The sequence below is a fragment of the Mycetomoellerius zeteki genome, unplaced genomic scaffold, assembly GCF_001594055.1.
Source record: "Mycetomoellerius zeteki isolate Tzet28-1 unplaced genomic scaffold, Tzet1.0 scaffold52, whole genome shotgun sequence".
NCBI lineage: Eukaryota > Metazoa > Arthropoda > Insecta > Hymenoptera > Formicidae > Mycetomoellerius > Mycetomoellerius zeteki.
The window spans coordinates 693,081-706,235 of record NW_017257523.1 but is presented as its reverse complement, the minus strand read 5'-3'; the positions used below and the strand labels follow the sequence as shown (position 1 = coordinate 706,235).

Here is a 13,155-nt window from a genome sequence, read left to right as displayed (position 1 = left end):
AGCCAATTTTTGGTTGCGTTAGTCTATTCGCAATGTCAGTATAGGATTTCGATAGGCTAACACAACCAAAAATTGACTGATGCAACCAATTAAAAATGCTATGCCATATTTTACCATCTAATTTGCTGCAGCAGCCAATCTTTTTTTTCAGTGTATTTATTCGTTTCTTATACTAATAAAAAAAGAAGTGTATTCGAATGAGTATTTTTATTCATTTTTTATTCATTTATTCGAATATTAGGTGTATTCACTCTAGATACACTAATATTTTTATATGTAAATTTTAAATACATTTTTTTTGTTATATAAACTGCGCTCACTTACTTAAAACACAATTATAAACTAAAGTTGAAATAATAATTTCACAATTAAATTGATACTTATTTGATTTTTTTATATAGTGATCTAAATTAGTAATATTCCTTTTCATTATTCATTCGTTTTGTATAAAATTTATATAAATATTCCAATGCCAGTAATTATGAATATACTGAATAATAGTTCGTATCTTGAGAAATAGAAAAGACAACATAACAATATAAGAAAAAGAATTTAAAGAAGACCAAGACTCCGAACTGGAAATAACGAGCGAACTTTCAAGGAAGTGTAGTACTTCATATAATCAATTAGAACTCGAGAATGTGTGAGTGAGATGCTAATGGAGTTCAGTCTAAGTATAAACTAGAGCAAACTAGTATCGAGTCGAACAAACGCATCAACACTCACCATCTCATATCTATTTGTGTCGTAAATCCCTCGATTCCTTAACTGTATGTAACTGTGAAACGCGTTCCCGTAATAGATCATCATTTCTGCATTAAATATACTCGTACACGTATATTTTAGTAATGTGTTTGTATCTTCGCCTAAGAATGAAAAATGGCATGTCTGTTGAGCTTTCGGAAAATTGATGGAATGTGAAAAGAATTGATGTAAAGTGGATTGAAACAAACGGGCTCTACGACCATAGACGCATAATAAACGATTTTATCATTCATTTACTCTTCGCACGCGTTTGCTTCTTTATCTTTCAATGGTCCATCATTCGTAGTTAGGACAAATTTAATGCCCTATCAGTCATTCTTCTTTTTTTCACAATTGACCATTATTCCTCGCCATAAATCTGACAGATGCCGAAGAGGCGTGTGAAGGAATCTATCGCAAAGTGGTCATCGTAACCTCTGTTATCTTAAGCGGACCCTTCGGTTGTGATTCCTCGTTTCTAGCAGATCCTGCTTCGGACTCGACTTTCATTCTCCTTGACGTTGACGGAGTATTGTTTCCCCGAGCAAGATTTCCTGCGGGTCCACTTGCTGCAAGAGCATGTACAGCGATATGACAAAAAAAAAAAACGAGATTGTAATGAAATGTCAACTCAATGTTTATCTTCCTCAAGCTTTGTTTGAATATTTGATGTTTGTTTAAGTATTCGATTAACCGTAACTATATAAAACAATATTATAATAATATATAGTCATTTTTGAAAAGCCCTTTTAAATATTGCACTGTTAATATTTCAGTACTGCCATTTTTATGCAAAGCATCAGGAATACATTTCGTATATTTGCTCGTATTTCATATATTTCGTATTTGCATACAATTCACGCCAAATTTGGAAGATAAATGTTAGTTGTTATTCCTCGCTGGTACTGTTTTGTTATAATTGAATGATTAATTGCATCCCCGTTCTCTCTCTTTCTCTCTCTCTCTCTCTCTCTCTCTCTCTCTCTTGCTCTCTCGCTTCGCTGAAAGCATATATTCATCAATGTCTCTCATATCTATAATTACAGTTCTCAATTCAATGATAATGTTAATGTCGGTAATGGTTTTTGTTTCATCTTTGAATGATTTGTCAAGCACATCGGAGAACAATATATTGTTAGATAAGATATCAACAATTCGCTTGACAGTTAATATAAGCCATTTACTTTTACGCTATATTATCATACAAATTATTTCAAATATGTATTTATATCGAATAACTCAAATAAAATTAATGATATTTTAATTTATTTTGGATGACAAATTTAAGACAACATAGCTTACGTGTCAAGTCGGAATGTCTAGATATATTAATTAGCTTAATAACGTATAATACGTTAGACGTTGTATGTAATCGGCTTAACAAACGGATTTTAATATATTCCTTTAGAACGAACTTTATTCCTTTAGAACGAACCAGAAATTCACTGATATCTCGCTATTCTTGCTCTGCAGTTTCTGTTCCCCTTACAGATCGTATCCCCGCGATTCCGTGGAATTAATTCGTTAAGAGGTGGGAGGTCGGTCGTCCCACCGTGATAGACGGGGGTTCGTAAATTTTAAAGGTACACCTGGTACACTCTAGCCCAGCAGAGCGGAAGGAAGGAAGGAAGGAAGAGAGATGAGTACGACGGGTAAATCCAGCTTCCGGTAGCGGGTCGGCTTCCCTGGCTGGAGTTGATCCTTGAGAATCTCGGTTATTCACTCGTGCTGGGCTGTCGATAACTTGGACAATCTTAACCCCGCCCACTTTCTTTTCTCTTTTACACTTTCACGGACTCGCTCGTCTTGTCCATCATCTCGTTTGTCACGAAAGAGATCTTTGGTTTGGCTTCTTCACACATCTTTCGGATCAGCCTTCTCGTGTTACATCGCTAAATCCAATATCAAGCTGTCGCTTCCTATTTTCTGAGAGGATCTACACGTAGTCCTTGCCGCTATTGCACTTCTACTGCTCTCTTTTCGTTCCTAAGACAAAAGCGATTCAGACGAAGAATTGCTTCGTATAACCGCAACTTGTTGAGTGAAGAGAATTTTTGATACCAGGCTGAAGTGAGCACTTCAGTTTTTAGCGAGTACAATATATAAATATAAGCTAAACGTATTCGACTCTTGCGCTTATATGTGCAACGTTCACTTCCTTCTTATATTATAACGTTGTTTTATATCGTTTTATGTTGCAGGTGACTGGCATCGTAGGCAGAGCGGATGTTCTAGCGTGTATCTTCTTTTTGCTGTCCTTTCTTGCCTATCATGGGTGAGTATGTACTTTAATAACTTAAATCTTTTCGTCTCACTGAAGTTCCAGGCATTTAATTTTCCTTAAGATTAACGAATATGGAATGGTTCATATAAATTTGAACATACAAATGGTTCATATAAATTTTTTCTATCTAAATTTTTCTTTACCTAAGATATTATATACTACAAATATAAATTTCAAAGTTATGCAAAAAATAATTTAGCCAAGTTGAAAAAATTTCGCACTCGCTTTACACATTATGCTTATATATCTATATATTATCTAAAAGTTGGAATACAGTTGATATACCCTCCTGTACTGGAGGGTATATCTGGAGGAACTTAGGGGCTGCACATACGTCAAGAATGTCGGGCGACACTTAATGTCGCGACGACGCCAACCTGACGCCAAAACAGCGACCCATTCGTTCTCATGTACATGGAGCCCGAAAATTATAAACTAAACTAATTTACTCTACAAACTACTATTACAGTTACGTGGGATCGTAAATGTGCCCCGGGTTATTCACGATCGATCTTCAGCACAAGAGCTAAGAAGAATGACTCAACGCACAAAACAATTTCAATTATGTTTCTAAAGAGACATTATTCTCGTAATATTCATTTTACGACTTTACGGCAGATATACGTTGCTATTTCTGAGCGTAAGTTTAATTAATCATAAAGAAGCTAAATTGTAAACTTTAAGTAAATTTCATTAATAAACTGCGCAGAAAAGCCTGAATATAACGAAAAATCTGTAGGGACGGACTTGATTGTAAAAAGCTTTCGTAGAGGTCGTACTCCAACATAAAAGAGCGTTTGCAGAAGACAAGAAGGTAAAACTCCGTCTGTAGGGCTAGCGTCGGACAGCCAATGGCTGGCAGAAGGGTAAGATGCTTGTCTTCGAACCTAGGAAATTGATTACTCTTGGCTGCCTTTGAGTACTCTTTCTTCTTCGTTTCCTTCCACCTTTGCTTCATCCGCCTTTATGCTTATCTATCTTCTTTCTTTTTACCTGACTGGTGTCTCTTCCGTCTTCGATTCAATTTCCCAATCATTTACGCATCGCGTTTAAATCCTTCGGCGATTAAGCCCATCGATGATTAATTCCAATTATACATTTGGCTTATCATCAAGACTTTTGTCGTCTTCTTAAATCTTGATCACTTTACTTTTCTACAAAGTGGGTGTATTCTCATTCGCACTTTGCCGTTACTTCGCGGCGAGTTACTATTAATCTTACTTAGAAAACTTGATGTAAATTGTAAGAAACACTTTCATTTTACCACGACCGTTTTACCTCGTTTTTGAACGAGTTTCCGAGGAAGGTCTTGTCTCGGCGGACAAGTCTCACATTGATCTCGTTGTTCCTAAAATTTCGAACGACATCTTGGAACGGATCTGTCATTCAGCGTAGATTGATGTAGATGTCGACCGACGTAAACGAATAAATCCTACATGTCTTTGGATCAATGTTCTTGGTGAGAATTGTTTCCCGATACCGACGTTTCTATTCGACCTGAGAAGAGAAAAATATATTGGAAATATCATGAAATACATCTGTTCAAGCAAAAATATGGTTGTATTATTAAAATATTATTTCTGTCATATACGAACGTTTTGGTTATTTTATATTTATAACAATTCTTTTGTCTATTGTTTTAAAATAATGTTTTATATAAAAAGATTTCAAATTCTAAATGTATTATTTTTTATAGTATAAACTGCGTTTATAATATCTTTTAATAATTAATAAAAAAATTACAAGACATTATAGTCGTAATTATAAGATGCCTGTGTACTTAAATTACATTAATTTTTAGCTGTAATCACCGATTGAAATTGTCTCAAGTCTACAATTGTTGTATAATATACGAATGAAAATAGTAATACTGAAGTCCGTCTGATATTTAAAGACTTAAATCGATTTATGTCTTCTAAGTACGTAAAAGACAAAATCTAATTTAAGATTGTATATTTTTTTATTTCGAATAACTCAAAGTTGCACCACCTTTGGCGATCAGGATCGACTAAGAGACAGGAAACTATTTTAATACAATGGATTATCGACTAATAGGCAGTAAATTATTTTAATCTTTTCAATATTTTTATTTTATATGTTACTTGTAATCGCTAAAGAATGTCACTTGTTCAAATTTTGTATTTATTTTTATTACATTGATAATGACCCGATCGGCGATATCGAAACATATGTTTGTACTGTTTTTCGAACATTAAAAAGTTATTGTTTTTGGCTCGTAATCCTTCTTTTTTATTATTATTAATTTTATTTTATTGAGCTATATTATTACTTATATATTTTTTTATATAATTTCCAAATATTTACTTTTTTTACAGCCAGCAGACGGCTTATGTATGGTCCAGCGTTTGCTTGGGTGCCCTATCAATGTTGGCGAAGGAAACTGGCGTTACTGTTCTGGCACTAAACCTTCTTTACGATCTCTGTCGTTCCTGGCATTCAATCAAGAGGTAAGTGTTTAAGTGCTATTGGAGCGTGGTGTACGTTCTGGCGAAATGTAAGGTTAAATGTCTTTGAGCCATTTTGAGGTAAACTTTAAACTGATATAGTTATCTTGATTTTGGTTATTTATAATACCTCACAGTCAATAGAATTAATCTAAGACACTTGTATGTTGCGTTTGATTAGATGTTAGACGAAAAAGACACATGAAATTTATTCGTTCCCCGTCGGAAATCATGTACGTGCAACGACAATAAAATCATCATGAATTCTATATCGCATGTCCTAAAGCGGTAAATGTGCTTCTCGTGACGGTAAAAATGCGGCCAAAATATTTCGGCGCGTTAAGGTTTCGTGTTGGAATGCAAACTCTTTTCAAAAATTGACTTGATGCACTATTAATCATAGTGATAGTGTACTGGCGCAGTTGTTCGGTACTTTTTTTGTATTCACAACAGTAGACGTATAATGTAATCTGCAATACAAAAAAAAAGTCATCACGTTATTCGGTACATGTATTTTACAGGTCTATTTTCGAAGCCAAGTGGAACGACGATTCTAGATATTTTTCCAAACGTGCTGCAGCGTTACTCGTTTCGGTAAGTTATGAGATAATTTTAGTATAGTAACAAATAGAGTCACGTCTACATTTATAATATAAATATACGATAATTGGTATATTGTGATTATATCACTCTGATTTATGATGAAAGTGTGAATATATCGTGACAAAATCTTATGTCTCAAAACGAGTTCGGCGATGTATTCGATGCATCACTGTCATTCTAATATTGGTTGTTAAAGGCAATCAATCATATTAAATCCTAAAAGATCGAGAAGAAAAAATGACTTCATAATAATGTGAAATATAGATGAGTTAGTAATGGTCAAAAAGGATTGGAATCCCCTCAATGCACCATGCACATTCGGTCGTGCGTGGAAATCCCACAGGATTTTCAGACGAGTGACAAGAGCGACTAGCTTTGCTATTATTGTATTAACGACAATGTCTGCACTTCTGGTATCCGGGGAATTGCAGGGATGTCCATGACTATATTTATCCATTTAGGTCTGTGCAACTCAACTTATCACGTAACTAGATTAACAGAAAAATCAAGCAGCTTTATATCAAGCTTTCACAGCAATTGAGAGAGAAGCGTATTGTATAATATTGTATTATATAATATTGATTTGTCCTTGATTGCTTTATTCAGAAAATTTATTAAAGATATCAAGAAGAAGAAGAAGAAGAAGATAAAAGTCTTGATGAAGTGATCGCGAATCGTTTGCAAGTGTGTACTCACACACTGTTGTAATATAGCTGCTAGTATAACTCGGCGTTATACCTAAAGAGGATTTTTCTACGTGTTGAGAAAACACGATCGTCGCTCTTCTATAATCCACGGAATTAGCGCGGATCCTCTCTCTCTCTCTTTCGCTCTCTCTATTCCGTGCTGGCATTAATTCTTAACGACCGATATCTTTCGTTTTTATCGCCTGGCTATAGTCAGACACCGATGTTTACAGCAACTCGCGCTTTAAGCAAATTTAACGATCGTTACCATAGATACACTCGACGTGGAGAATTTCCCTTTACGGTCGCCGAAAATAAATAACATTCCCCGAACTGCTATGCAACACAAGACAAACTGTGCGGCAAACGAAGCGAGGGATGAAATAGCGGCAGTTTCAAAAGATCAACAGAATGATGTACGATTCGCATAAATGGGTATTGTATAATGCTCGGCAATCGAAAATACGGCACGGGCTTACCATCGGCATCCATGATAATAATCAGCTTTCTCGCAATTAATTTTGTCAAGTGACGGCAATAATTAAATGATCAATTTATCTTCCTTTAGGATTCATTAAAGTTAAACATCACATTTTAACTTGAATACACTTTAAAGAAGCGGAAAACTTGCGCAGTTTAATTTCGATCGAACATTTTATGCGTTTAATTTGGAATCCTCTTTGAAACTTAATTTTCAAACAGGATTTAAAGTTTTTGCGAATAGTAAAGCTTTTAAGAAGGCTCTCTCTTTCTAGCAAAATCCACGCGGGCGTGAAGTGCCTCGAATCTTCAAAGGAGTCTCAAGTCAAGTGGTAAATTTCATCGATAAAGGATGTGAATTTCTTGTATTTTTGGTTCGAATCCATTGAGGTCATGTTGGTCGATCACGACACCGTAGGGTGTAACCCCTAAACGGAGTTTATGAGATGCTATTAAATTCTCGGCGCTTTACTGTCGTTGATGTTCATACCCAAGAAACGCTGGCTCTTACCGCGCCGGCGCTCATCGTCTTTATTGTCGCGAATTAATTTAGACGGTGTCGTATTAAGCACCCTTACCAACACGAAGAAGCGTTCGATAAAGATCCAAGGATAGCATATCTCTAACAATCAATAATGGTTATACTATACGCCCATTATCAAGCAAGCATTGTATTAGATACTAAATATTTAGCAATTATGAAATGATATACAGGACGTTCCAAAACTGATGATGAATATCTTAAAGACAGATTTTTTTGTAATATTTTAAGAAAAGAATTTAATGTGTGCGAAATTTAATAAAAAAAATATCCTCTCACACGGTCTCAAGACACAAGTATAATCACATCGCGTTATAACAGATCATCCTCATGCTGAGTTCAATTTAAATTATGGAATTCTGATTTGAATATCCAGCTAAATACGACAGACGACAATTGAAATTTTTAATTTTGGACAACAGCCTAATGATGATTCAATGGCTACGTTTACACCGTGCATTTAGACAGCAGCCTATATATGTCCTTATTTATCCTATAGATTAAACAAAGACATCTATCGTATAGATCGCGGACTAAGCGCACGGTATAAACGTAGCCATTGACTGTACACTTTATTCGCCTATCTTTTTACAACGTATTAATTTGACTGATATTTGTTACTTATGCTCTAATCTTGGATTAGATTAGGATGACCTAATCTTATAGTCGAAATGTCTGTAATTGGTGATTGACATATATTTAGATTACACATGTTTAACTATGTCGGCTCTCATTGGCAAAATTCAACATCTTTATACTGATCATCCCCGAGCGCGCGAAATCTCTGACATTCGTAATTTTTAAACTCTTTCCGTTTAAAAACTACCATAGTCTTGACATTTTCGTAGACTTTTTGTTTTAAAATGTTACAAAGAATCTGTTCTTAAAATATTTATCGTCAATTTTGGGATATCCTGTATAGACGGATAATAATTTTACGATCGTAATTTTTTTCTAGTTACATTAATCTTTCTATAAGTTAAATTTCTATAAAAAGACAGTTTTTGAAGGAATAGAGTTTCAAGTTTCACATTAAAATTCTGTAGTGTATAATTAGATGGTAAACTCAATTGTATAATTTCCCTCAGTATTGGAATTGCTAAATAACGTATTTCACCCTTAAGATGTATTGTGGTAAGTCAAGGCGGGAGCACGATCTATCACGTGGCCCAATGCAGGAATAAAGGTTGCGCATGGAAAGTACTTTAACCGAACACGATTCTGAGTTATGCTAATTTATGCCGCTGAACGAGGGAGGCGTGCTTGCACACGATCTACCCTCACACAGTTATCTACATATCCCGGATCTCTTTCTACCCTTGTCGTTTCCGCCATCCCGTAGCACTTACACGTCCTCAAGTACGTCATTCTCAATGATGCTTCTCAGTCTTCATTGCCAGGAAAACTCGCTAATATTCTAAAATATGATGTTATATTTTAGCTAACGTTGAACGTAGTTTGACAGATTTATAAATTTTTTTGTTTGAACAAATTGAGATAAAGACATTATATTTTGTTTGTAAAATAATACTTCTCATTGTTGATTACATGGGAAGAGCGATTTTATTGAAGTATTTAAAAATGCTAGATATAATTTTGAAAATAATTTTGTTTGGACCAAAATACTTATTTAGGACGTTCAAACCTAGTCGTTAGAATGTAAAAACTTTTTGCAGCATTGCCATCAATGTTTATGCGTTCCACTTCAGTGGTTTAATCAAATATTTTCAGATCTAACAAGTTAAATTTTTAAATATTTCAGCAAAATCATTCTATTTCAATTCTATATAAGTGAGATAGCATAATTACATATCTTTTACAGTATGCGCCAAAAAAAATGCGACTCTTACAATTAACATTTCAGTTGTCGATTTAGTTAAATAAAGTAGATGTGGAGGCAGATTTGATTGTAACACAAATATTTTGTCTTTCTACCAAATATTTATTCGATATGATTTCTTTTAATTGCAATCCTTGCGTTACTGTCTCAGCAAACATAATAATGATTAAAAGAGAGTCGCATTTTTTTGGCATACTGTATATTTGGCTATTAATTACAAAGAAATTAATTAATGTTGCTTACGTTTCTATTTTTACAGAGAAATTTCAAATAATTTTCTGAAGGAATTAACGTCAAATGCTTTTAAATTATTAAATTATTATTTAATGCAATTAATCACATTAAAAAATCGTCGCTATTGTATTGGAAGGCACGAGCGCTAAAGACGCATTATACAGCTAACATCTAATATGATAAACCTGATCAGTAGGCCAATCCATTAGAGAGAGAGAGATACATACACTGTTTACTGATTGTACATTGCTATGCTCACTGTTATCTAATTGGCTTAACGTTTAACTCTCGCTTGTCTTACACTCCCTTAAGATACTACAATTAAAGAGAAATTACGATCGAAACTACTATACCAGCAAAAAATGCATTATCGCGATTGCTTCCTGCAGTTACTTTATCATTACTTAATTATTATCGCGATATCTAATCGAATATATTAAGTAAATGAATGCATTTTCGAGAAAAATCTTAATCTTAAAAGAATAAGATATGTATTAGTCTGCAGAATATATTATAATCTCTACACTGTTAAAAATTTTATGAAATTTAATATACTTTTAATTTACACAGTTTGAACTTAATTTCATGACGTTACATTAAATTTAATGTATTTATAACTTAAAAGTATATTTGTGTACGTGTACATACATGAAATTTAATGTATTTTTCATGAAAATTTATGAAATTTAATGTACACGTTCATTACATTTAAGTAACTACTGTAACTTAATTTTTAGTTAAATCATTTATTACTTTTAATTTTGTTCATAACCACGAGCTTTATTTATATGTAAAGGAAGCTCGTGGTCACATTTCTAACAGTGTAATTTATTAGCTTTCCGTTGCTGTATCCAAGCATTACTTACAATTGTGTATTCATCCACGGTTAAAAATTTGCAATGTTGAAAAAAAGCTGCATCAATATGCGATACGACATTTCGTGCGGATCGGATATTTATCGGAATTGAATTTCCGTTCCGCTCACCGTATTCCGCAGGTCAGCCGGGATCCTCGTGATGGCGTAATACAATATTCCAAGAGCTTCCCATCGAAGAACAAGGCCGGCATTGGTGTCGAACGTCTCTACAGGATGCGGCGTTTCGATGACAGCGTTACGTACATACGACGTGTTCGTGTGACTGCTTAGGATGGACGCTACCCTCGTCTGTCGACTTCGATCCTAGAGGATATGAATACCTCGAATTGGCAGATATTGTCCGACTCTCCAACCCTTCCAGAACCACTCACCACCGTGTCTATCCGCCGACAAGAATGCGAGCGAGAGCGACCCCGACGTAGGTACAAAGGCGGAGAGACAGTGAGAGGGCCAACGACGCCCTCGGATAACTCCGGAATAAGGGATAGAGAGCGGTCTATCGAAGGATGGTACGGACGTCTATTGGGTTAGCGAGCTCTGTGGAGAACGTGACGGAAATGTGACGACGGTCTCGTGTCATCCTCTGCGTGAACGTGACGACGTCTTGGCGCGCGCACGAGAGAGAGAGAGAGAGGGGGGGGGAGAGAGAAAGAGACAGATAGAGACTGCAACTACCTTTCGTTCTTTGCTATTCAGACACGCGAATCATGTTACTTAATTAAACCATTTAGTAGAACGTGACTGGTGCCTTGCGTCGACTGGTAACATTATTGCGAGATGTATTACTAGCTTTCTCGCCACGTATCTTACAGATGATGAATAATTAACGTAGAGAGAAAATTGTATCACATGGACGCGGCATACGAATGCACAATTTTGCCTTTGTGTTGTTCACTTTTGGAACATTAACTCTACTTTGATTCATTTCATTGCATTGTAATGGTTTATATCTTTCTGTATTTACGCCCCTACCGTCATGCAGTGAATCAATAAACTGAATAAATAATTTGAGAAACTGTTTCAAAGTATAGTTCAATTATTTTGTTTTATTTTACTTTTTGTTATATACACATAAATATAAAATAACGATTTATGATTCAATTATGATAAATTATAAGTATAAAGAATAAGAGTTGCGAGTTTTAATTTAATAAATTCATACGCAATACAAGCGTATTTTCCTAAGTAAGAGACATTTGATTTAGATATTTATAGTTTTATATTTAAGACAACCTTAAAATGTCATGAATCAATCACAGAACCGTATTAACACACACATTTTAAGATCTTTCTTAAAATAAGAACGGACCATGAATATCAGTCTTAATGTCATATTTGATATTCACACTATGAACTCACTGTTGAGGTTATATATACATGTAAAACTTGCTATATTTAAGGTTTTAAATTCTTCCTAGTTATTAATATTAAAGACATCAAGAAATCAAGTTGTTAAATTTAAATTTAAACATTAATTTGAATATTAATATAAGCACTAATTCAAACAATCAGCTTTTAAATCCACATTTGCTTTAAAGTGTCTGGATATTTCTATAAGTGTCATATTTGAAAGAAAAATGTGTCTCTGGAACAATATGAAAATTTATCGACCATTTAATGTTTGCAGTTTAGCATACTTCTTGTGGTACGGCTCGCTCTACTTCATGGTACTTTGCCGAACTTCTCCGCGCAGGATAATCCAGCTGCTTTTCATCCCTGTTTCCACGTCAGGTGAGTATCTGTATAAATCCTTTATGTTACGCGAGTCGCGACGAGGAATCCTATTACAACGTTTCAAAACTCGCAGCGATTGAGAACGACTGGAAACTTTATACCATTGTCCCTCGTTGAGGAGTAACGTATCGCGTATACGTGAGATCAAAGTGTTGGATGACAATGGAAACAAGACGACTTTATCCTTTGATCTGATTCAGCCCGTATTCACCCGGTGCTTTCAGCAGTTGGAAACATTTAAGCTACCATACCATTTTGATTGTTTGCTTTCGCACCTTTGCGAAAGAATGTTTTCTTACAGCTAATCAAGCATTCATCCGATTATTTTCATGAAAAATTAACGTAAAAATGAAAGAGAATGGGTATTTATATGGATTCCGAAAGAATATCCCGAAATTCTAGGATAATAAGATTGCAGCAGGAAAATTCGTGAAAAATTGAATAATAAAAATGCATGTCATTTTTTTCATAAAATAGGTTTTTAGCATAAAAATTCACGATATAACTAGTTCTAAATATTGGTTAAAAATCGTTTATATCACAATGTTTTATTTAGTGTCGGTGTGATCTCGAAATATTCAATATCTAATACCATTGTATGACTACCATGTAGATGACTTTTTAACCAACGGATTTAGGATTAGTTATATCTTGAATCTTTAAACTT

At 34.5% G+C, this 13,155-nt stretch overlaps 1 protein-coding gene across 1 annotated transcript in view; it reads left to right on the top strand.

Moving 5' to 3' along the window:
* The window catches only part of LOC108727748 (transmembrane and TPR repeat-containing protein 1), a 141,542-nt gene that overhangs the window by 74,735 nt on the left and 53,652 nt on the right, over window positions 1–13,155 (top strand). Inside the window, exons 3-6 of the mRNA XM_018455977.1 lie at window positions 2,946–3,019; window positions 5,365–5,496; window positions 6,015–6,087; window positions 12,382–12,485. Coding sequence (XP_018311479.1) covers window positions 2,946–3,019; window positions 5,365–5,496; window positions 6,015–6,087; window positions 12,382–12,485 — 383 coding nt within the window. The remainder of the gene's footprint in view (window positions 1–2,945; window positions 3,020–5,364; window positions 5,497–6,014; window positions 6,088–12,381; window positions 12,486–13,155) is intronic.